This window comes from Salvelinus alpinus, chromosome 37, assembly GCF_045679555.1.
Source record: "Salvelinus alpinus chromosome 37, SLU_Salpinus.1, whole genome shotgun sequence".
Taxonomy (NCBI): Eukaryota; Metazoa; Chordata; class Actinopteri; order Salmoniformes; family Salmonidae; genus Salvelinus; species Salvelinus alpinus.
In genome coordinates, this window is record NC_092122.1 from 2,961,234 (window position 1) to 2,986,378 (window position 25,145).

The 25,145-nt window shown below is 45.3% G+C and overlaps 1 protein-coding gene across 7 annotated transcripts in view; it reads right to left on the reverse strand.

The window, feature by feature from the left end:
* Positions 1-25,145, reverse strand: part of LOC139565728 (kinesin-like protein KIF21A) — a 38,847-nt gene that overhangs the window by 9,658 nt on the left and 4,044 nt on the right. For 3 of the 7 annotated variants that reach the window (XM_071386228.1, XM_071386227.1, XM_071386224.1), the window contains exons 2-20: positions 14,310-14,532; positions 12,551-12,733; positions 11,394-11,543; positions 11,099-11,233; positions 10,254-10,427; positions 9,644-9,759; positions 7,417-7,612; positions 6,807-6,996; positions 6,601-6,664; positions 6,259-6,462; positions 5,513-5,557; positions 4,938-4,998; positions 4,731-4,848; positions 4,303-4,491; positions 3,599-3,810; positions 3,350-3,457; positions 3,174-3,242; positions 2,864-3,012; positions 869-1,013 (exon numbers count right to left, since the gene is read on the reverse strand). In XM_071386228.1, the coding sequence (XP_071242329.1) occupies positions 869-1,013; positions 2,864-3,012; positions 3,174-3,242; positions 3,350-3,457; positions 3,599-3,810; positions 4,303-4,491; positions 4,731-4,848; positions 4,938-4,998; positions 5,513-5,557; positions 6,259-6,462; positions 6,601-6,664; positions 6,807-6,996; positions 7,417-7,612; positions 9,644-9,759; positions 10,254-10,427; positions 11,099-11,233; positions 11,394-11,543; positions 12,551-12,733; positions 14,310-14,532 (2,731 nt within the window). The remainder of the gene's footprint in view (positions 1-868; positions 1,014-2,863; positions 3,013-3,173; positions 3,243-3,349; positions 3,458-3,598; positions 3,811-4,302; positions 4,492-4,730; positions 4,849-4,937; positions 4,999-5,512; positions 5,558-6,258; positions 6,463-6,600; positions 6,665-6,806; positions 6,997-7,416; positions 7,613-9,643; positions 9,760-10,253; positions 10,428-11,098; positions 11,234-11,393; positions 11,544-12,550; positions 12,734-14,309; positions 14,533-25,145) is intronic. The other 4 variants (XM_071386231.1, XM_071386230.1, XM_071386226.1 and 1 more) reach the window with 3 other exon arrangements.

Genomic DNA, 25,145 nt, shown 5'->3' on the forward strand with positions numbered 1-25,145 from the left:
CAACAGAAAAGATGAACGGAAATGATGTTTCTTCCCACGGGTGGCCAAATAGAACTATCTGAAACATCACCCTTACTAAGCCACGCTCTGCAGTCTTCTCATCTCTATAACCCAGCATCAATAACCCAGCATCAACAACCAAACCTGGCCCTTTTTAAAGAAAACAACCCAACTTAGTGACCCAATGCCTGCAACCCATTGCAGGGTTGGGTTATCCAAACAACCAGGCATTTTTTAAAGTGTTGGCTAGGTTAAAGATACTGTAGCTAGCTAGCAACCTAAGCCAACACCTAATAAGTATCATCAAAAACAAATGGCATTACCATCACAAGAAACTTTTTGGAATTAAAACAGGAGGCTTGACAGTATTATTCAACATTGGTATTAAAATAGTACTTAGGAATGGGTAATTGTTTACAAGTTGCTTGCTATCCCATAAAGCCATTGGCGAAAACACAACGTTCATCTTCTTCTGAGTTTGGCAGCACAATACATCCAGCAGCAAAATAAATTCCAAGTGCTCTACACATGCCGACAAAAAGGTTCCCCCGGGAACCTTTGCTAAATTGAATCATTAAAGGTTAATTCAAGAACTACTCAACTAACCAATGGTGCAAATATGAACCCATTGACTGCAATGGTTCATTGAGGAACTCCAGAGTTCCTTGAGAATCTCCAGGGTTCCTTGAGTCCCCCTTAATTCTAAGAGGGTAGCCAAAACGGCAACAATGATAAGTCCACTGACAGAGAATCATGTTGGCATCAGTCTGATAGGAATACAGTAGAACTGGTACAGTAGTACCAGAATACAGTAGAACTGGTAGTAATACAGTAGTAATACAGTAAAACCACAGTGGGTTTATTTTACCTTGAGGAGGCGGTTCATATCAGCCTCCATGTTCGAGATGGTCAGCCTCTGCATGATGATGTCAGTGATGCGTCTCTCCAGAGACTGCCATTTAGCCCGGGCTGTCCTGGTGGTGTAGACGCTCCCCATCCTCACCGGGTACTTCCTGATAAATGGAATTCAACAGAGATCATTGTACAGTACGGGCCAATATATTACTGAAAAACAAAGACTCGGTGAGGAACGTATTGTTGTCCCGTTTCAACTAGAGTAGGAGTCCTTTCATGCACACAAAACATATATATATATATACACTACATATATTTTTATGCTTCGTAAACAACAGGTGTAGACTAACAGTGAAATGCTGTTCAGAATGACTGATGAGGTAATAATACATGAATAAGTGACTGTAATCGATAAGATATGAAAATATCTAAAGAGAGTTAAATTCAGGAAATAGTAACTCTTTAAATAACATTTTCCAGTGGTGCCCCGAATTCTTAGCTAATTAATAGTTACATGATTAGTTTAATCACGTAATAATAATTACACATGGAGAATTGATTTGATATAACATTCGTCACAATAATGAACGTTACAACAATATCAGAAGTCTGATAGTACTACGATGTGATAAAATCATCTGCTAAATGAATGGCAGGTAGCCTACATGATGTACACATTCAAGGGTTTTTCTTTCTTTTTACTATTTTCTACATTGTAGAATAATAGTGAAGACATTCAAACTATGAAATAACACACATGGAATCATGTAGTAATCAAAAAAGTGTCTAAATGTATTCTATATTTGAGATTCTTCAAATAGCCACCCTTTGCCTTGATGACCGCTTTCCACACTCTTGGCATTCTCTCAACCAGCTTCATGAGGCAGTCACCTGGAATGGATTTCAATTAACAGGTGTGCCTTCTTAAAAGTTAATTTGTAGAATTTATTTCCTTCTTAATGCGGTTGAGACAATCAGTTGTGTTGTGACATGGTAGGGGTGGTACAGAAGATAGCCCTATTTGGTAAAAGACCAAGTCCATATTATGGCAAGAACATCTCAAATTAGCAAAGAGAAATGACAGTCCATCATTATTTTAAGACATGAAGGTCAGTCAATACAGAACATTTCAAGAACTTTGAAAGTTTCTTCTAGTGCAGTCGCAAAAACCATGAAGCGCTATGATGAAACTGGTTCTCATGAGGACTGCCACAGGAAAGGAAGACCCAGAGTTACCTCTACTGCAGAGGATAAGTTCAGTAGAGTTAACTGCACCTCAGATATCAGCCCAAATAAATGCTTCATAGAGTTCAAGTAACAGACACATCTCAACATGCACTGTTCAGAGGAGACCAGGCCTTCATGGTTGAATTGCTGCAAAGAAACCACTACTTAAGGATACCAATAAGAAGAGACTTGCTTGGGCCAAGAAACACGAGCAATGGACATTAGATTGATGGAAATGTGTCTTTTGGTCTGGAGTCCAAATGAGAGATTTTTGGTTCCAACCGCCATGTCTTTGTGAGACGTGGTGTGGGTGAACGGATGATCTCTGCATGTGTATTTCCCACCGTAAAGCATGGAGGAGGACATGTTATGGTGTGGTGGTGCTTTGCTGATGACCCTGTCAGTGATTTATTTAGAATTCAAGGCACACTTAACCGGCATGGCTACCAAACCATTCTGCAGCGATACACCATCCCATCTGGTTTGCACTTAGTGGGACTATCATTTGTTTTTCAACAGGACAATGACCCAACACACGTCCAGAATGTTGCTTTTCGGGCCGGCTGCTTGCATTTTAAAATACATGTATTTTTATTAAATACATTACACCATACAAGTATGTTGAGGTTTATTTTGATACATTGTTCTTTATGTAATTTTTATGTATTTTGTAACTGTACTGCTATTTGGTTAACAAACACATCATGCCTATGTACACGGGCAAACGCAAGCACAAGCACATGCACACACACACTCACACCATCAGTCCTGCTGGTAGTACCTTGGGGTGCCATTGGGGCCTGCTGCCCCAGCAGAGTGAGGTCTCCCTAGGATGCTGCGGTGAGAAGGGTCCTGGAGGGGCTCCGGTAGGCTCACCTTTCTGTTCACCTTCCCTGAAGTTGGCCTCACCTGCCTCCTCAGAGCTGTCACCTAGCACAGGAGGAAAGCAGGGCCATGTTCAGTCGGGAGAAAATGTTTTGAAACAGAGATACTACCTGAACGCGTCCAAAAAGTACAAAGATGTTTTGTTTATCCATTGCAAAACGTTTTGCTACAGTTTGCCACACTGAACATGACCCAGTGTATCTTACCTCCTCATTCTTCCTGCGCAGTATCAGGTCCTGCTGCCTCTTCTGAGCCTCCAGCTGCCTCAGTTGATGCTGTAAGTGACAGGCACATCATATCAATAGAATTCAATTGAATTGAACTTTGTCACAGGCTAACACACAACTTCACAACACACTTTGTTTCCTGCCTGTAACGTTACCTCATGTTTGCGCTGGTCCTTCTTCAGAGTAGCGATCTCTCTGTTGCGTCGGCACTCTGATGCTCTGCTTTTCTCCTGCACCTCCTTCATCTGACGCATCAGACCCACCTAGCGCAACACCCACCATTTACATGTCAATCAATCAATGAGTCAACATATCCATCCATCCATCAATCCACCCATTCCTCCAACTAACCACCCACCCACCCTACCACCCATCCATCCTTCCATCCACAATTTTCTCTTGACCTTTGTTTTCTTCATCTCAGCCACATCCTGGTTGAGTTTCTTGAGCTGCTTCTCGTACTGCGATTGGTTCTTGAGGAGGCGTGCGTGTTCCTTCTGGGCTGACTGCAGCTTCTGCATCTCCTTGTTCATAGAGCTCAGCTTCTTCTCATATTCTAACTTAATCTTCTTAGCCTTCTCCTCCGTGCACGTCTCCACCGAGCCTGCGGACACAACTAACTCGGCTAAGCACAGGCACGGTGGAAACAACACAACACAGTTCAGTTCAACCGACACAGCCCAGCACAGCCACAATGGAATATCAATCAAATCAGTCATTAAAATGTTAGCCTTTTTAAAGCAAACAGTTGTCACAGTCACAAAGTGATTTACAGAATACGACGGCCCTCTAGAAATAAGGGGTTTAAACACACACTTTATGTTGTGTAAAATAACAAATCATGACAGAGAGACTTATACAAAATACATTAAAATGTTGTGTACAGGTATGATGTCATTGGTGATGGACAGGATTAGTTAGATAGAGTTAGTTATATAACTACGTAATACACTCACTCTGAGATGTAGCGGCATAGCACATAGCACCTGAACAAGTAAATGCAACCCTTCATTAATCTGTCACCATATTCCTGTGCGCCTCTGCTGTACCGATGTTATGACCCTGATACATGGCCTCATATCCTGTCCTCTTTCTCTCATATACGTACCCATGTTGTGCAGCACCTTGTCCCTCTCCAGCTGTGTGTCCCTGATCTTGCTCTGCAGCATCATGAGTTTCTGTTCGTACTGCTGCTTGAGCGTGTGCAGGCGGCGCTGGCTGTTCTCCAGCTCGTCTATCAGCTTCTGCTTGATGGCGATCTCACACGTGATGTTGGCCAGGTCCGCCTGGAAGTTCTCTGTTCAGAGAACACACACAGAACGAGCTATATGAGACACGCTTCATTGACATATTCACTATTCTTTTATTAAAATAACAGAATAATCTAATCATGGGGAATGAATAAGGGGTGTTAGACCCTGGACACACTCCACAAGGCCCACCAGGACCAAAGATGCAAGGCATTCTTTATGACAGTGTAAAAGTACCTTTGGATGTGTGTGTGTGTGGGTGTGTGTGTGTGTGAGAGAGTTTTACCTTTCTCATCCAGTTCTTCAGAGTCTGACTCGTCCGAGCTCTCTTCACCCTCCATCTCGTACTCCTCGTCTTCTCCCTCCAGCTCCTCTCCTTCCTCATGGTCACTGACGTGGTCATCCTGTTCACACACATTTACACGACGTGAGTACAAAGAACCCACACACACACTGACTTAAATATGCCAATTAAGGACATTCTTAGACGTACCCCCTCAGCCTCGTCGTTGCCTCGTTCCTGTTCGTTGTCTGGTACCTCCTCCTTGACCACACTGTGAGGACAGAACCAGAGGTTTAGGGAGCCATTGCCCGCAAACGCAAGACATCAGGTCACTAGACTATCAGGGAGCACTACCATACAGCATTACCATACAGCACTACCATACAGCATTATCATACAGCACATGAACACACTACCTTGATTTTTCTGCATACTGTAAAAATGCATGTTTAGGTTAGAATCACAATTCAAACAGAACCCAAATCATTCGGTTGTTAGAATCATCCTTGAAGTAGATGTTAGTGAACGATTGATTGACATTATGTGGTTGCATCATGGCTGAATCTTTTAGTTCATTTCTTTAGCTTAAGGGTCTCAACAATGCAGAAAGGGGGAGAGGGGTAAGAAGAAAGGGGGAGAGATTACAAGTGGGTTTTCCTCCAGGTGTGGCAACTACCTGCAGGTGTAAAAGCTGTGTTAGAGAGGCGGGAAGAAGGGAGTTAGAGAGATGGGGGAGAGAGGGAGGAAAGGGGGTTAGAGAGGGGGGAAAGAGGGGCATAGCAAACCTGGCAAGCCCAACCTCGTGGTGACTCTCCTCGAGCCGCTGCAGTCTTCAGAGTAGGGGAGGAGAATGGGGGAGACAGTTGGAGAGAGTGAGGTTGGCGGGGGAAGGGAGTGCACCAGAGAGTAGAAAAGAGTGTAGCAAAGAAGAACAGGTTAACCTTCGAGGATTTGGCGCTGGTTGTCTTCTATTGGCATGTTGATGTGTACCAAGCCATTTATCTGCTATGTTGTTTATCAAATGTGTATTAAACCACAGAGAAAGAGAGAGACTAGTTGCACAGTACAGGTACATCTGAACATGACTGGGCCTGTTATATAAACCCATCCTCATATATGGGGTATTAGATAGACATTAGAGAGGGAACAGGTAACTGCTGAAGGGGAAAGGCTGGGTGCCAGAACAAATTACTCAAAACACCCTGGGACAACAACGGAAACCAATTCCCTCGCCTCTGTAATCTCCCCACACCCCCTGTCTAATCCTCCCCCCCTTCCCTCCCCAGTACCACCTCTCCCCCTCACCCCATCTCTAACCACCTCCAAGCATATCACTGTCAGACTCAAGGTCTACCATCAAAGTCAACCCATTCTCCCTATTGTTTCATCCACAAGTTTGGACATAGAGAGTTACAAATTGTAACAAACATAATGCAATCGGTTTCATGGCATGTATGTGAAACGTACATCAGAACAGGAACGTGGAATGAGTGCAATATCGAAGGTATGAAGGGAAAAGAACAACTCCTACCTCTTCTTTTTCTTCCTCTCTTTCTTCTTGAGTTTCTCCAGATCTTTCTTGGCCATTTCGATGATGTCAGAGGCCTCTCTCTCCGGGGCGAGTTGGGCTGGGGAGAAGGAGCCCCCACCCCCGTACAGAGAGGAACGTGTGTTGGCACGGGACAGGGTTTTACGGAGGTTCTCATTCACTGCCTCACTCTCCAGGAGCTTGGCTCTGCAGACACAAAACCAACGGTCAGAAAAGTGTTGTGGGTCTCCCAACAACACCAAAACCAAATGTCACAATACTCAACGCCTTCCTTTCTACAGACACATCACACTGTACATGTAAGAGACACGTCATGCATCATACCTGAGCTCCTCGATTTCTTTGATGTAGTTCTGGATCATATGTCCAATTTCCTCATTCCCCTCACCTGAAAGATAATCGAACATGAGGGCATTTTCAGCACTTTTTCCATAGACTTTAATGGAGCACTTCCTATCCCACTAGCCTGGATTTTGAATCATCTTTAGCGCAGTGTGAATGAGGCCCATTATTCCTGTCCCAGTACACACCCACTTTGGCCAGGACCTGGTTGGCCTGGTCACTGAGGTACTGTGTGAGTCTGGCCCTCTGAGCGTCAATGGTCTCCTGCATGGCCTTGACCCTGATCCTCAGGTTGCTGTTCTCGGTCTGCAGCATGCTGTTCTCATGGACCATGTCGTTGATGCTCTCCATGCCGTCCTCCCCCACCATACGCTTGCCCTGAGACCAGAGAGAGAGACCAGAGGACTATGGTTATTATAGTCGATCACTATAGTAGATCAGTTAGGCAAATATACATTGTTATACCTCCCCTACCATATGCTTGCCCTGCTCAGACCAGAGGGACCAGAGAGATGAGTGTAGGTCAAAGAGAAATGTAGACTGAAATCCACACTGAATATCCCTCCGTTTCACTATTGTTTAGTTGGATTCCAGGCTACCAGAAATACAGCCACAATGGACACGTGCAGCCGCTAGTACGTTTTAAGTTATATGAATCCATATAATGGTACAGTTTACCATATGACTTGGAAAACAGGGCCTTTATAATGATCTAAAATAGCAACAAACAAACAAAAATCTCCCTCTCTCTCTCTCTCTTTCTCTCTTGCACCCTCCATCCCTCTTTCCTTCTCTTACCGTCTTGTACTCCATCAGTTCCATCTGTAGCCTGGCAATATCAGTCCTGAGAGCCGATATCTGCTGGGAGGCTTTGTCCTGGTTCACCATCACCTTGTTCTTAATGTTCCTGGCTCGGTTAGCGTAGTTCAGACAGCTCAGTGTCTCCATGAAGTCCCGGTCAGATGGGCTGATACACGCTATCATCACCGTTTGACTGGGGATAGAGATAGAAGATGGACGGAATACCGACACAGACCGTAGACAGACACACAGAAAAAAAGAAGACTACATTAGGAACTGAATAACTATACAGGCAATGTATTGAAATCAATGTAAATCACTTAGTAAACTACTTGGAAAAGCCGTACAGAATTAATGATTCTAATTTAGTCAAAAATATATCATTTTTCACATAGATGGTAATTAATTCACTCACTAGCATAAAGAAATTCCGGTTTTAATGGGTCACTTTTAAAACATTGATATTCCAGTCAGCAGACCTTCGTTAGACAGATAATTCATTCATCCACAGAATAAAAGCTTCAGGGAGAGGTTCTAGTGTTAAACCTCTATTATATCTACAGTGGGGAGAACAAGTATTTGATACACTGCCGATTTTGCAGGTTTTCCTACTTACAAAGCATGTAGAGGTCTGTCATTTTTATCATAGGTACACTTCAACTGTGAGAGACGGAATCTAAAACAAAAATCCAGAAAATCACATTGTATGATTTTTAAGTAATTAATTTGCATTTTATTGCATGACATAAGTATTTGATCACCTACCAACCAGTAAGAATTCCGGCTCTCACAGACCTGTTAGTTTTTCTTTAAGAAGCCCTCCTGTTCTCCACTCATTACCTGTATTAACTGCACCTGTTTGAACTCGTTACCTGTATAAAAGACACCTGTCCACACACTCAATCAAACAGACTCCAACCTCTCCACAATGGCCAAGACCAGAGAGCTGTGTAAGGACATCAGGGATAAATTGTAGACCTGTACAAGGCTGGGATGGGCTACAGGACAATAGGCAAGCAGCTTGGTGAGAAGGCAACAACTGTTGGCACAATTATTAGAAAATGGAAGAAGTTCAAGATGACGGTCAATCACCCTCGGTCTGGGGCTCCATGCAAGATCTCACCTCGTGGGGCATCAATGATCATGAGGAATGTGAGGGATCAGCCCAGAACTACACGGCAGGACCTGGTCAATGACCTGAAGAGAGCTGGGACCACAGTCTCAAAGAAAACCATTAGTAACACACTACGCCGTCATGGATTAAAATCCTGCAGCGCACGCAAGGTCCCCCTGCTCAAGCCAGCGCATGTCCAGGCCCGTCTGAAGTTTGCCAATGACCATCTGGATGATCCAGAGGAGGAATGGGAGAAGGTCATGTGGTCTGATGAGACAAAAATAGAGCTTTTTGGTCTAAACTCCACTCGCCGTGTTTGGAGGAATAGAAGGATGAGTACAACCCCAAGAACACCATCCCAACCGTGAAGCATGGAGGTGGAAACATCATTCTTTGGGGATGCTTTTCTGCAAAGGGGACAGGACGACTGCACCGTATTGAGGGGAGGATGGACGGGGCCATGTATCGCGAGATCTTGACCAACAACCTCCTTCCCTCAGTAAGAGCATTGAAGATGGGTCGTGGCTGGGTCTTCCAGCATGACAACGACCCGAAACACACAGCCAGGGCAACTAAGGAGTGGCTCCGTAAGAAGCATCTCAAGGTCCTGGAGTGGCCTAGCCAGTCTCCAGACCTGAACCCAATAGAAAATCTTTGGAGGGAGCCGAAAGTCCGTATTGCCCAGCGACAGCCCCGAAACCTGAAGGATCTGGAGAAGGTCTGTATGGAGGAGTGGGCCAAAATCCCTGCTGCAGTGTGTGCAAACCTGGTCAAGAACTACAGGAAACGTATGATCTCTGTAATTACAAACTAAGGTTTCTGTACCAAATATTAAGTTCTGCTTTTCTGATGTATCAAATACTTATGTCATGCAATAAAATGCAAATTAATTACTTAAAAATCATACAATGTGATTTTCTGGATTTTTGTTTTAGATTCATTCTCTCACAGTTGAAGTGTACCTATGATAAAAATTACAGACCTCTACATGCTTTGTAAGTAGGAAAACCTGCAAAATCGTCAGTGTATCAAATACTTGTTCTCCCCACTGTACATCTTCCAACACTATTACATACAGTGTCTTTGTGTGGTTTATGAGGACATACAGACCTGTTTCCTCCCAGAGAGTCCTGCAGTAGCCGGGTGAGTTTCGAGTCCCTGTAAGGCACATGGGTGGACCTCTTACTCCTGTCCCCCAGAGCACTGATCACGTTACCCAGCGCAAGCTGCAGCGAGAGAGGAATAAACCGACCGAGGAGACATGAAGATGAGATGACGGTCCTTAAAAAAGGACCGCTTAAACATCTGCATTCTATCAAAATAAAGCATCAAATCCTTCCTTCAATGGGATGTTTAAATTCAGTTGTCAATCAAAGAGATGGCGGCAGACAGTGTTGGTAGAACGTCTGCAATATCTTTCTCAGCCACCAGGAGGCTCCCTTTCCCATAGTTTCCAAGCTCTAGACAACAGGTGTATCATTGAAACAGTTCATGTCAGTCGTCCAAGAAGAGGACATGGCATCATCACTGTCCCGACTCTCTAAAACATCCTAGTGCTGAGTAACCTATGACCTTTACAGGCACTGTTATAGCATTGGGAATGGTTAGGGTCAATTCCATTTCAAGTCAGTCAACTTGTAATAAATTGACCCAAACCAGGCACTGTGTGTACACCATCTTACTAACTATAGCCTGCGTTATTTCACAGTGAGAGTCTCACCAGTCCACAGTTGATGGAGATGCCTTCCTTGGCTCGATCCCCAGTAGCTCCGGTCCTCTTTAGTCTCTCCGACCCGGCCAGGTCCACAAAGTGAAACTTAGCCGTCAGCGTCTCGAACTCAGGGTTGACCTCAGAGGAACCGTTGGCCAGACGGTTGTCTGTCTCATTGGACTCCTGAAGGAGGAGATGGGCATTGTGTAAAAAAACAAATAAGAGACTGTGGGGCAAATACGCATGGTGATTGTGTTTGTAATTCCATGTCTTGGACATGTGTATCGACATTTCGGCTGTAGCATTGATTAGGCCTATGAGAGAAATACAACTGGTGGTGTTCGTCTTCCATTATAACTCTCAATAACAACACCAGTGGATAAGCCTGTCTGTATCTGTAACAGCCTGTATATTGTTCATGTAATCAGCGGGCAGGGAGAGGAGGGTGACATCATGCCCAGCTGGTGTGTGTGTGAATTGGGAGCTATGTGGGGAGATATGCTGTGTGGGGAGCTGTGTCGCTGGCTGGGGAGCTGTGTGGGAGGCTTGGGAAACTCTGCATTTCACACTCCTCTTGTTTATCAGCTGATTATCTCATAAATACTAGGAAATTACATGCTATTAATGTGTATTTTCACAATTGGCAACGAACAAGTGGTTGTTTGTTACAACCCCCAAATAAAAGGGTCATGATTATGCAGCCTAATAACCTTATAATCATGTCATTTCTGAAGAATGACAGGGAAAACAGCTAAGTGAAAATAGTACGGCCAGTGAAATAGACTGTCAAAAAGCGTATCCTATCCTAGGCTTGGCTCTAGAGAGCTCCAGCCCACTGGTGCGATGCCACGTACACTGTCGTCCGGAGCGCAAACTCTGACTTGGCACAGGTGGATGGTGAAGATGGCATGGGAGCGCGAGCTCTGGACATTCATCTGGGTGCTGGCCGTGGTACGGGACAGAGCACCCAGCTTCAGACACTGCATCATCTGTACATGGGGGGAGGGGGAGGGAGGGGTGAGTTTAGAGTACACTGTATTCAAGAGAGAAATTCTGTTTGATTTAGGCTTACAGCAATAACATATATTTAACCAATGACCTTAGGTACAGATTGGTGTTGTTCTGCTTTAGGCTGCGATTGAGACTAACCTCTGCCTCTGAGGTGACCGTGCGTGTGGTGACTCCCACAGTGTAGATGCCTCCGTTAGCGTCCTCATGAATCTTGATGGTGGACTTCTGTCTCTTCCCATCCATGTCCCGCGTTGATTCAAACAGATCCAACACCTCCTCATTGTACAGCTGGGATAGTGGGAAAAAAATAGATACTTTTTCAAATAAAAAAACTGGCCGACGAGCCAATACCCCAAAGCCAAATAACTGTGCGTGGAAAACATCAGTAGCTTTGGTTATGGCAAGTATGCTGCTTTATTCGTTTATTTTTTAATTTGTATATTATTATTTATTTTTAAAAACTTTTTTGTCATATCCAATTGGTAGTTACAGTCTTGTCCCATTGCTGCAACTCCCATATGGACTCGGGAGAGTCGAAGGTAGAGAGCCAAGCGTCCCCCGAAACACAACCCGCCAAAAGGGCACAATGCACACAATGCTCGCTTAACCCGGAAGCCAGCCACACCAATGTGTCGGAGGAAACACTGTACAACTGGCGACCGTGTCATCGTGCATTCGCCCGGACCCGCCACAAGGAGTCGCTAGAGCGCGATGGGACAAGGACATCCCGGGCCGGCCCAACCCTCCCCTAACCCGGACAACGCTGGGCCAATTGTACGTCCTCTCATGGGTCTCCCGGTCACGGCCGGCTGCGACACAGCCCGGTATCTAACTCGGGAGGCCACTGCTTTATTAGTTGTTAGAGACATGCATCAGCAAGCGATATCAGAGTTGAGTGAGACACGTAATTCCCTAGTAATTACTCTATGGTGATAAATCATCTGCCTGTAGAGTTAAGTTAGCTGAACACGTCCCATGAGCAATACTTCTCTCTGCTCCAGGCTGCTACACACAGATGCAGCAGCCCCTAGCCAGAACCCTCTCTTGTGTTAGCAGCTCTGAGGGAAGGGAACAGGATAGATTTAAGTAAGAAATAATGCCTTCCAGGGCCAATGAAACCTGCATCTCCTAGCTTCCTCATGTTGCAGAGCTAATGTGAGACTACAGAGAGAGATTGTATTTCAGGTTCAAAAGTGTAACCAGTTCGGGATTGAATACGGGTCTCCCACTCACCAACCCAACGTCTTAACCAAATCACCTCAGCTACAAAAGCACATACTTTTCATCGCGCCTACCTCCAGGAACTGTGCGTTGATCTTGAACTCGGGTACAGGCTTGCCTTGCTCTGTGGCGGCCTGCCGCCGTTCCTCAATGCCCCTGAAGAGGTGCCTGACTGCCCGGGGAATGATGCCCAACTCCTCCTCACAGATGTTCACGTCAAACCCTGTACCCATGGTGTAGGTCTTCCCCGAACCAGTCTGGGGGAGAGGGAGAAGAAGGGAGGGGGGGCATGATAGGATCAATAACAAATGATATTGTTTCATTTATCGACTCACTTATCTGACTTCAAACTTACTCAGACAGTCAGTGGGCCTATGGTGCTGTTTCATGAATGCAGCAAGTCATAAAGCGGGATCAGTTGAGCTTTTCTGACTCAAATTAAAAAACAGTACAAAAACGGCAATGTTCAGAATGGAAGAAAAACAAGCCCTGCCAAAATGATTCTCCTGGACTAAAGCCTGCCCCTAATATATGTAGCTACTACTGCACAGTGCACACACATCGGGGTTGGGGGCTTGGTTGTCATGGTGACTACCAACGGAATGCGATGCTAATTCACACGTCACCTGAAAGATACTCTGACAGTGGTGTGTGTGTGAATGTGTGTGTGTGCCCGTGCATTTTTGTGTGCATTTGTGTAGATGTCATGTGTGTGTGTGTGTGTGCATGCATGCGGTACATATAAATGGTTGTGTGTGAGTGTGCATGTGTATATGGGTCCGTGCGTGCGCGACCCGCTGTGCCCCTTGAATGAGAGTCTGACAGGGAGACAATGGGGCTGAGAAGAATGTAGCGGGTAGAGGAGAATGGACGGAGAGGTTAAGAGGAGGAGGAGAGTGAAAGGAGAGTTTGGCAGAGCTCCACTATAGAGCTTCAGTTCAGAGGAAGAAGTTGTGACAGGGGGAAACGCTAAAAGTACAAGAGAGAGAGAGAGAGAGAGAGAGAGAGAGAGAGAGAGAGAGAGAGAGAGAGCAGGGAGGGAGAAAGAGAGAGAAGGATAGAGAGCGAGAGAGAGCAGGATAGAGAGCGAGAGAGAGAGACGGAGATGAAGTGAAGGAGTTTGAGAGAGTGAGACAGACAGGCATAGAGAGAGAGAGAGAGAGCAGGGAGAAAGAGAGAGAGAGATAGTGAAGGAGAGCCTGATAGATAGATATGAACATGTACTGTAGAAAGTCAGTCACATGTGCTAATCTATCAAGCCAATAAAAACCCTGAGGTTGGTCCTGTTTGAACATGCCTGCCTTTGCTGAGTTGACTGTTTTCATGGCCTGTTTGCTTCTCTCTTCATATGAAACGAGATCTCCTGAAGACTTGGAGCCTAACTGAGAACAGTTTCTAGCAGTGCTGTGTCACTCACTGAGACACAGTTGTAAGGTTTGATAAATGACGGTGTCACAGTCAACGTGAGTTTAGCAGAGTTACAGTATATCCCTGACTGAGTCACTGATAGGGGTTTGATAAATGACTTTGTGTGAGTGTGGTATTGGAAACAAGGTGTGATAACATGTTCTGCTTGCTTACAGTAACAACACTGTTTTTGAATTCATCCGGCAAGGGACCAGAGACCACAGGGCACGTGGTGGATTCCTGTGTGTGGCAGAGCCACGCCCTTTCCTTGGGTGTGTCCAGCATTGCGTCTGAAGGCAAATATGGTGTGTGTGCGTGTGTGTGTTTTTTATGCATTTGTGCACGTGTGTATATGTATGCATTTGTGCATGTACGCCTCCGTGTGTGTGTGTGCATGTGTGTGTGTGTGTCATGCAAATATCTGACCTGTCCATAGGCGAAGATGGTAGCGTTGTACCCCTCGAAGCATCCCTCGATGAGTTTCTCAGTGCAGTGTGTGTAGATGCTGTCCTGCTGGGAGTCCATGTCAAACACGTAGTCGTACGTGAACGCCTTGTCTTTACCCAGCATCACCTGGGGCTCGGCGGGCATGCAGAACGTACAGATGTGACATCCCTCGATCTTCTCCCTCGCCAGCTGAGGACGAATCCTGAGAGAGGGCGAGAGAGATGTTGGGTTAGGGTTTGTAACTGTATGAAACATTTAACCTGAACAGACATACAAAAATGGAGAGAGAGAGAGATAGAGAGAGAGAGAGAGAGAGAGAGAGAGAGAGAGAGAGAGAGAGAGAGAGAGAGAGAGAGAGAGAGAGAGAGAGAGAGAGAGAGAGAGCGAGAGAGAGAGTTTATCACGGAGATGCTTGGTTTCCTTCTATGTCTTCTTAATTGCTGAGGGTTAAATTTAAGACACGGAAAACATTATCTCATAACAGTTAGTCACTGCATAACATTCCACCCTTCCATAGATGTGTCTAATATGTTGATATCTTCACTTGTGGCATGTCATCAGAAGAGGCATGGAAACGTTATCCAATATCGCATTGTCACTAAACCCGATGCAAGAACTTATTCTGATGTGTTGACATATTGACTTGTGGTATGCAGGGATGTGGCATGCAGCAGGTATAGGAGTCCTTAGCTCCTTGACAAAACCTCAAGGGCAAAGCTTTGATAAACAGAGTTTGAATGTAGAACGTTTGATAAGCAGAGTTTTAATGTAGAAAGTTTGATCATGTAACGGCTGTCGTCTTCCTCGTCTGAGGAGGATAAGTTAGAAGGATCGGAGGACCAATGCGCAGCGTGGTAATTGTTCATCTTACTTTAATAAAGGTGAACACTCAAAATACAAAAACAACAAAAGTGACAACCGAAACAGTTCTATCTGGTGCAGACACACAAAGACTGAAAACAACCACCCACAAAACCTAACAGAAAACAGGCTACCTAAATATGGTTCCCAATCAGGGACAACGACTGACAGCTGCCTCTGATTGAGAACCATATCAGGCCAAACACAGAAAACCAACACAGAAATAGAAAACATAGATTACCCACCCAACTTACGCCCTGACCACACAAAAACAAAGAAAATACAAAAGAACTATGGTCAGAACGTGACAGATAAGCGGAGTTTGAATGTAGAAAGTTTGATAAGCAGAGTTTGAAAGTTGCATGTCGAGTATGATTCAGGGCTATGGTTGACTTTTAGACATTAACTTAACCACCTAACCCTGTTTTTCCCGATATGTAACGTTTGAGTGGTTTATTGCTTCTATAAAACGGTCGCTGTGCTACATACAGTAGATCTGTTGGTCCAGTTATTAGTAATACGAGTATTATTCACTAATCTGTTTTTCTAGGAGCCTGTTGAATCCCCTTGTAAAACCATGGTACAGTATCTGGGGACTGGAGCGCGTGTGCATACCTGCGTGTTTGTATGTGTGCCTGCGTGCGTGCGTATGTGTGTGTCTGTGTGTGTGATTCTCCTCACGCTGCCAGCACACTCCACCACTCTGCCCCTATACAGAGCCCTCAGTGTTCGAGCCTGGGCTCAGAGAGGAGTGGAAGCTGTGAAGCTACACTAGGTAAAGAGTCACACCCTGCCTTGCAATTCCCCCATACACGCTGCCCCTGCGCCTGTCATATTTCATATGTCTAGCTCATCACAGAACTCACTGGACAAATGTCACAGGATTTCAACTAAATTCAAATGGGAAATATTCAGAAGACTTGATGGAAGACTACTGTAAGTAAATGTACTACTTGTGTTAGGCGGCCTGTAATTGTCTTAATAAGGGCAGTATTGTGATTGGAGTCAGGATACAGTAGACACTTCCACACACACACACACACACACACACACACACACACACACACACACACACACACACACACACACACACACACACACACACACACACACACACACACACACACACAGTCACGCTACCGTGTTATTGTGCCCCAGTGACATCAGATCCCGGCTATTTAGCATCCTCTCTCTGGGATTACACAGTGAATGAGAAGAGGGGACAAAGCGAGGGAGGGATAGATGAGAGAGGAGAGGAGGAAGAGAAGAGGGGGAGATGAGGCTGCATTCCCTGTAATGTTACACCTCTAGTACATCATCTGGGTCATAACTTCCTTCTGTCTTTGCTACAGAGTATTTTAGTATTTCAATATTGCTGCTGCCTCAACAGGTAGGCTAGTTGTTGACTAGTCCATTACTGATCTCTTTGTTCATGTTCCTGCAGAACACCCCTCTGACAGACCTCTGTTTGACACGTTTTAGAGGTTTGGGGGGTTAGGGGGAATCCATAGTAATCCCTTTGGCCCGCTTCCTAAAACAGGACAGAACCATCACTGTTATCCACCATAACAAAGGTAATACACATCACTGCTTACCACTCGTTACGTAACAATAATGCTATGGAAATACTACAAGTGAGAATGCTGGGCCGGCTTCCAGCCAAATATGAGATGAAGGATACTATATAATACACAGCACTGGTCATGAGACTACATTCAACAGCATTTAATTTGGTGTCAAATGTCCCTACATGAGGAAAGAGTTCAGTGCAGTTTAAATCACATCATTGGTCTGATAGATTGTGATGAGAGCATCCCAGCCAAGGTGGTGACGTACGACAACCAGTCGAACACTCCTCCTTGTGTGTGAGAAAGTCTAGGGTTCCAGCCTTGTCTGTGACATCCCCCAGTGTCTCCAATACACAAACAGACAACCCCCCCCCCCCCCCCCCCCCAACCCCAGTCCAGACACCAGCGATAATTTACTAATTAGAGAACTGGAGAGAATCAATAGATTGATTTGGTTAAATGCACTAAACCAACACATTTGGAGACACAGGCCTATACTGTTTAAACAAACATCTGATCTGAAATGTCTTTCTGGTGTTGAAAAAGCAGCTTTGAAGTGGCAGTGGTCAGTTGAGTTGAATGTTTTTATTCGGGGGGAATCTGTCGACAATCTTGAGCTGGTCAAATATCCTGGGAGACTCTCAATTGCATTTCCATGTTTCCTCGCTTCCTCTTCCTTTGCCTCCTTCTCAAAACCTGTTTTGAGATGGAGGCGAGGAGAGAGGACATGAGGAATCAAGGAAATGAAAGTGAGATTCTCCCCGTCTGTACGTTAGGGCATGCTCTCTGTGAAGGCTCTATGAGGACATCAACAGTGGACGAGTGCCTCTGTTATTTTGAGGCCTATAAAAGATATAATGAGAAGCCTATGAGTGTTGAGCACACTTCACAGTGCGGTGAGTGAGCAGTGCCCTTGTGTACATTACATTTGTCCTCTAGCTGGGATAGTTGACCAACAGGTTTCAGGCTATGAGTCAAATGAAAACACTGGATCCTTCAGGGTGAATAAGGGTTGACCTATACAGTAACTTCCCTATACCATCATGTAGACTTTTAAAGCACTAATCCACCCATGAGACTACAGCATTGATTTTCAATACTGGTCCTGGGGGCCAAGACTGGTGAGCATTTTTGTTCTAGCCCAGCTCTGATAAAACTAATCAAGGTAATCAGTGATTAGGCGATTAGTTGAACCAGATGTGTGTCAGTGCTGGGCTGAACCAAAAATGTACACACCCTTTGAGTCCAACTCCATCCCCATGACCAGCATAGAACAACACTACACTGTAGTGCCACAAACCATTGAGTCTTATGTCTTGTTTTCTCCCAGAGTAATCCAACTCTCCAGTTCCTGTACCTCTATAGGGGCCCCAAAGCCTTTGCCTAACACAGTACAGGGGGACTGACTGACTGAGCAGTGAGCACCTAGCTCTCTATAACGGCTGTACATTTATCCAGTCAACCCCCCCAGTCAGGTTAAGCCTGCTTCATGGAATATAAAAATAGCTATTGTTTAATAATCCGGTTCAGAAGAGGTGGGCTAGGCCTCTTCTGTGAGATGATAGGCTGACACACACATGGACTGACACACACACATACATGCAAGCAAACACACACGCGTAGGGACACACACACCGTAGAGCTCCCGACAGAGACTCTCACCAGGTGACTTGTCCAGTTAGCCTCACGCCGGCGGCCTCATTACAGCGATTACAGTGACAGCCAGAGGAGCACCATGCTAACTCACTAGCCCCTCTCAGAACAAAATGGACTGCGCCAGGCTAGCTCACTATAGCTCTAACCCATTCAGAAGCAGCTGTCCTGGGCCTGAGCCGAGACTCTCCTTTCTCTCCTATGGACCCAGTCCGAATTATCTGGGGCAGCCTTGCCTGTCTGTCTCTCTTTGTCACATTCTCTCTCTGTCCTTCTCTCCCCTTCCTCTGTCCCTTCCCTCTCCTCTCTCTCTATTCTCCCTCTCTCCCTCTTGTTCTCTGTCTCTCTCATTCTCTCCCTCCCACTCTCTCTCTGTCCCCTTTCTCCACACAGCCACCACCACCACTACACATTGACCTGGTTCAAAGGGCTGAAAGACGCAGGGCCAGGCAGTAGCACAGTCACATTTCTAGCCAGCATAATCTCCGACTAAACAAACGCACTTCAAACAGAAGGGCTCTTGTAAAATTAGAAATGTACTGCAGGCCAGAGGCCAGGGTGCACTGACTGCGCCGGGGAAGGCTGGTGACTGTCCTAACCAGCGTTCTCTGCGACGGATATGTTAGAGTCTATACAGTATGTGTGTAGATCTCCATGAATAGCAATAGCTTATGCTGGTAAAAAAGGTGATTCACCCACAGCATCATCATGCTGACTCACTGCAGATCAGGATTTGACCTCAGCCCCTGCCTCCGCCTCAGCCAACCACAATTGTCCCCTGAGAGACCATCACGCATCGTTTCCCTGCTGCAAACCACAACAGTAACATCAGACTATTGTCAAATCTAATCTCGGCCCTAATCTAATTCTAGAGCTACAAAGAGTCCTGAGAAGCATCTGGACCCACGGTGTAGGGAAAAACAACAACGGTACACAACTAGATTACAGGAAACAATCAATCATTCACTTATTCACCACTTCTTCGCATTCATTTTGTGAAGAACACAGAAAGAAGAGGGAGTATTGCTGCCCTGTGCCCCCACATTACAACGAGAGGAGAATGGAGTCAGGCGGCTGACTTTTTAACTCCTCTCATAGCAGAGGTTAAATTGTGGCTAAGTACCTGAGGAATTCATGCACTAGGAACAGGGTTTTTAAAGGCCCGATGCAGCTGTTTTTATATCAATATCAAATCATTTCTGCATAAACAATTAAGTGCCTTACTGTAATAGATTTCCATTAAGATGGGCAAAAAATGACTTTTTAGCAAAAATCATTCTAATTTTGCTTGGACTGTCTGGGAGTGGTCTGTGTGGGAGGGGAAAACTGAAAACCAGCTGTTATTGGCAGAGAGGTTTTGAACTCTCTTTGTTATTGGCCTATTAATCAGTTTACTGCATGGTGATGTCTCCATGGAAAGCCAAAACTCCCGCCCATGCAAACCTGCTGTTTAGAAGGTCGGGTGTAGATTGTATTTTCAACCAGCAACCCTCAGTAAATAACAGTGATCAAATTGGTTCACACTTTTACAGTGTTAGTTTCATCGGCTTTTGTACAATATGATATACTGTAAACCATAGGGACATGTATTTGGACTGCAATGTGCAGTGGAGCAGACCCTTTATTCCCCAGGGTGTCTTTACCCTGAGACACTGATGCTGTAGAGCAGGGGTTAATGAGGGACCATTCTATACACACACATACATACATACATACAGTCGTGGCCAAAAGTTTTGAGAATGACACATATATACATTTTCACAAAGTCTGCTGCCTCAGTTTGTATGATGGCAATTTGCATATACTCCAGAATGTTATGAAGAGTGATCAGATGAATTGCAATTAATTGCAAAGTCCCTCTTTGCTATGCAAATGAACTGAATCCCCAAAAAAACATTTCCACTGCATTTCAGCCCTGCCACAAAAGGACCAGCTGACATCATGTCAGTGATGACGAGGACAAGGCTGGAGATCACTCTGTCATGCTGATTGAGTTTCGAATAACAGACTGGAAGCTTCAAAAGGAGGGTGGTGCTTGGAATCATTGTTCTTCCTCTGTCAACCATGGTTACCTGCAAGGAAACACGTGCCGTCATCGTTGCTTTCCACAATAAGAGCTTCACAGGCAAGGATATTTCTGCCAGTAAGATTGCACCTAAATCAACCATTTATCGGATCATCAAGAACTTCAAGGAGAGCGGTTCAATTGTTGTGAAGAAGGCTTCAGGGCGCCCCAGAAAGCCCAGCAAGCGCCAGGACCGTCTCCTAAAGTTGATTCAGCTGCGGGATCGGGGCACCACCAGTACAGAGCTTGCTCAGGAATGGCAGCAGGCAGGTGTGAGTGCATCTGCACGCACAGTGAGGCAAAGACTTTTGGAGGATGGCCTGGTGTCAAGAAGGGCAGCAAAGAAGCCACTTCTCTCCAGGAAAAACATCAGGGACAGACTGATATTCTGCAAAAGGTACAGGTATTGGACTGCTGAGGACTGAGGTAAAGTCATTTTCTCTGATGAATCCCCTTTCCGATTGTTTGGGGCATCCGGAAAAAAGCTTGTCCGGAGAAGACAAGGTGAGCGCTACCATCAGTCCTGTGTCATGCCAACAGTAAAGCATCCTGAGACCATTCATGTGTGGGGTTGCTTCTCAGCCAAGAGAGTGGGCTCACTCACAATTTTGCCTAAGAACACAGCCATGAATAAAGAATGGTACCAACACATCCCCGAGAGCAACTTTTCCCAACCATCCAGGAACAGTTTGGTGACGAACAATGCCTTTTCCAGCATGATGGAGCACCTTGCCATAAGGCAAAAGGGATAACTAAGTGGCTCGGGGAACAAAACATCAATATTTTGGGTCCATGGCCAGGAAACTCCCCAGACCTTAATCTCATTGAGAACTTGTGGTCAATCCTCAAGAGGCGGGTAGACAAACAAAAACCCACAAATTCTGACAAACTCCAAGCATTGATTATGCAAGAATGGGCTGCCATCAGTCAGGATGTGGCCCAGAATTTAATTGACAGCATGCCAGGGAAGATTGCAGAGGTCTTGAAAAAGAAGGGTCAACACTGCAAATATTGACTCTTTGCATCAAATTCATGTAATTGTCAATAAAAGCCTTTGACACTTATGAAATGCTTGTAATTATACTCCAGTATTCCATAGAAATATCTGACAAAAATATCTAAAGACACTGAAGCAGCAAACTTTGTGAAAATTCATATTTGTGTCATTCTCAAAGATTTTGGCTACGACTGTGCACACACACAAAAACATCCTTCTCTGGCCCTTCATTGCACCTGAAACTGTAGACACTGGGCTTACAGTGATCTTCTGAACACACACACACACACACACACACACACACACACACACACACACACACACACACACACACACACACACACACACACACACACACACACACACACACACACACACACACACACACACACACACACACAGAGATAACTGGTTCTGTTGTTGCGCTGCTTACATCAAGTGTCTCAATCAGTTTTAAATGGTCCCCTTGAAAGAAGAAAGAAAATCTTCAGCTTCACCCTCTATTCTTCAGGAATCAATAACTACAGGAAACACTACAGCAGCCTCTCCTCTCTCTCGTAAAGCACCTTCAGTTTGACGGTTAAGTTGTACATGGTCATTATGAAGATGGGGATGAAGAAATGGGCTGGGGGGATGAAGAAATGGGCTGGGGGGGTGAAGAAATGGGCTGGGGGGGGTGAAGAAATTGGCTGGGGGGGGTGAAGAAATGGGCTGGGGGGATGAAGAAATGGCCTGGGGGTATGAAGAAATGGGCTGGGGGGATGAAGAAATGGGCTGGGGGGGATGAAAAAAATGGGCTGGGGGTGGTGAAGAAATGGGCTGGGGGGGTGAAGAAATGAGCTGGGGGTGGTGAAGAAATGGGCTGGGGGTGGTGAAGAAATGGGCTGGGAGGGGTGAAGAAATGGGCTGGGGGGATGAAGAAATGGGCTGGGGGGATGAAGAAATGAGCTGGGGGTGGTGAAGAAATGGGCTGGGGGTGGTGAAGAAATGGGCTGGGGGTGGTGAAGAAATGAGCTGGGGGTGGTGAAGAAATGGGCTGGGGGTGGTGAAGAAATGGGCTGGGGGTGGTGAAGAAATGGGCTGGGGGTGGTGAAGAAATGGGCTGGGGGTGGTGAAGAAATGGGCTGGGGGTGGTGAAGAAATGGGCTGGGGGGATGAAGAAATGGGCTGGGGGTGGTGAAGAAATGGGCTGGGGGGATGAAGAAATGGGCTGGGGGGATGAAGAAATGAGCTGGGGGGATGAAGAAATGGGCTGGGGGTGGTGAAGAAATGGGCTGGGGGTGGTGAAGAAATGGGCTGGGGGTGGTGAAGAAATGAGCTGGGGGTGGTGAAGAAATGGGCTGGGGGTGGTGAAGAAATGAGCTGGGGGTGGTGAAGAAATGAGCTGGGGGTGGTGAAGAAATGGGCTGGGGGAGAAAAAGGCACTTAAATGGGAATATTACTTCCACTGTCATCTGACTGACATCATCCACTGTCGTCATATGGAGTGGATTTCATACAAAGTGCTGCTGTCCTGACACTCTAATGTTGTGTTTGTTTCAATTATGACATTGTGAAGCAAAACGCAAACACTGTATGTTGTGCGTGTGGATAATGATGTCAACTGTCATCATTCACTGTTCAGGACATCAGGTGTGATTTTTCTTTTTCCTTCTGCCTTAGAAGCACCTGACTCACTGACTGACACATTGTTTAGTGTCTGTCATAATGACAGGGTTGTAACGGCGAATACGTGCATTAAGCTACGTTTACAGAGCATCACTGTGAGTAATACAGTAGCTACAGTAAACAATAACAGCTGACAACAACAGTGTCAGTCTTCAACTGAGTTATGGTCCATTGTACTTGCTTTAAGGAACAGTCTGTCCATTGTTAAGTACTGTACTGGAGTGGAGATCGTGAGGCAAGTCATTGGATAATTCTCAACATCAATGCTCTGTGATTAACAGGTACTAACAGGCCTTTTCGCCTCAGAGCACAGAAAGACAAAACTGCAGTTTTCAACAATGATCAACTGATGAAAATTATACAAGTAAGCGCCTCAAACCAAATAAACCAACCAACTTTTTCCTAAAAATGTCTTCATCAAATGTTTTCATCAAATGGTCTTTGAATGAATAAATCTCACTCTCTCTTAGTGTCCAGTCTAATGATGTCACTTCAGTTACCAAAGCCACAAGTGAAAGAAAGGGGAGATTCAGACAGAGAATTATATCACTCTGGAACCCCCACTTCTCTTCCCCTGGCTTAAATCTGGCAGGGCTTTTCTACACGGGTGAGTGATGTCCATTCACAGGGTCACCACAGAGGGTTCACAGCTCTACTGCTTCCTGGGTCAGATTTCACGGTGCTATTATAGGGAAGAGCAGGAAAAGGGGATGCAGGGGTCCACGCAGTGGCTGTCGGTTTCACACTGTCAGTTTGGGGGGAAACCAGGACAAGAGACAGAGGACAAACACACACACAAATACACACACATCCGTCTTATCTTCCTCAAGCCCAGCCGTATGATGAATAACACAAAATAACAGCGATCATATATGGAAACATTCTGTTGTGACAGTTAAATACCATTATGCCACAAAGGGAACTCTGTCAAAACACTAGATAAGAGGACAGACATACAACCTTGTGAGTTGGGAGTTATTTCGGATGGGAAAAAAACAACCCAAAAATATTTTGCAATGTCACGGACAAGGGCAATGAGAAAGAAAATACACTGAGGGACACATTCTTCTCTTCTGGCAATGGGATACCAGTGAGATTCCTAAAACACATCAGTTTATCAATCTGGGCTGAGTTAATGGATCTGACCGCGAGCCAACACAAGCTTATCTTGTGATATTCTGTTGTGGCGTTTTAAGGGCTCGCATTGTGGCCATGTTGGGATATTAGGGCCTGTTGTGTGTTGTATGAAAGATACACATCCCATCTCTATGTGTGAAACACCTTCTAATATAAAACGAATATTAGAAAGTAAACACTCTGTCCCTCTGGCTGGCAGGGTGTTACACTACTCTAGTATAAAGGACTCGGACTTGGACTCAGCCAGAAGGATTCAGCTACAACATCTTACTTGGATACTGAGAGAAGTGGACGAGATTGAATAGATACAGTAACTATTGCTATTGTCTCTCGTAGTAAGTAAGGACACTTTGCAATGTCACATGACGTGTGCCGGCAGATGGTTCATGCATATTTATGAATAATCCACCCTGGGGAGGAGCTGAGCTTTGATGGACACTCTGAAAAACCAACTAGTGGAAAGGACGTTACTCTGTGAGGGTTTGGTCCCATTGCCCAATAGCAGCTGTTTCGGTGACTTTTGACCCACATGTGAAAATAAGAAACAGAAGCTGGACACAATACAAATTAAAAACTAACATAACATGACATGTCTGTTATCGTGCCAATTCTATTGCTCTCTGAATCAAGTGTCTTCTTTAGACTTGGCCTTTGGCTGAAATAGTGTAAAAGGCCTGTCTGGCTTCGAACGTGAACAACTTGAAACCTGAAACAACCAACACTGTAGCGTAGCTCCAGGCTTGAGGCTATGCATAATTAATGCTTCATTCACTTCAAGGATATTCGTGAAACAACCACTTGACTGGCTCATCTGGTCACACTTTACTTTACCAAACAAACATACTAACACTTACATGGGCTAAACT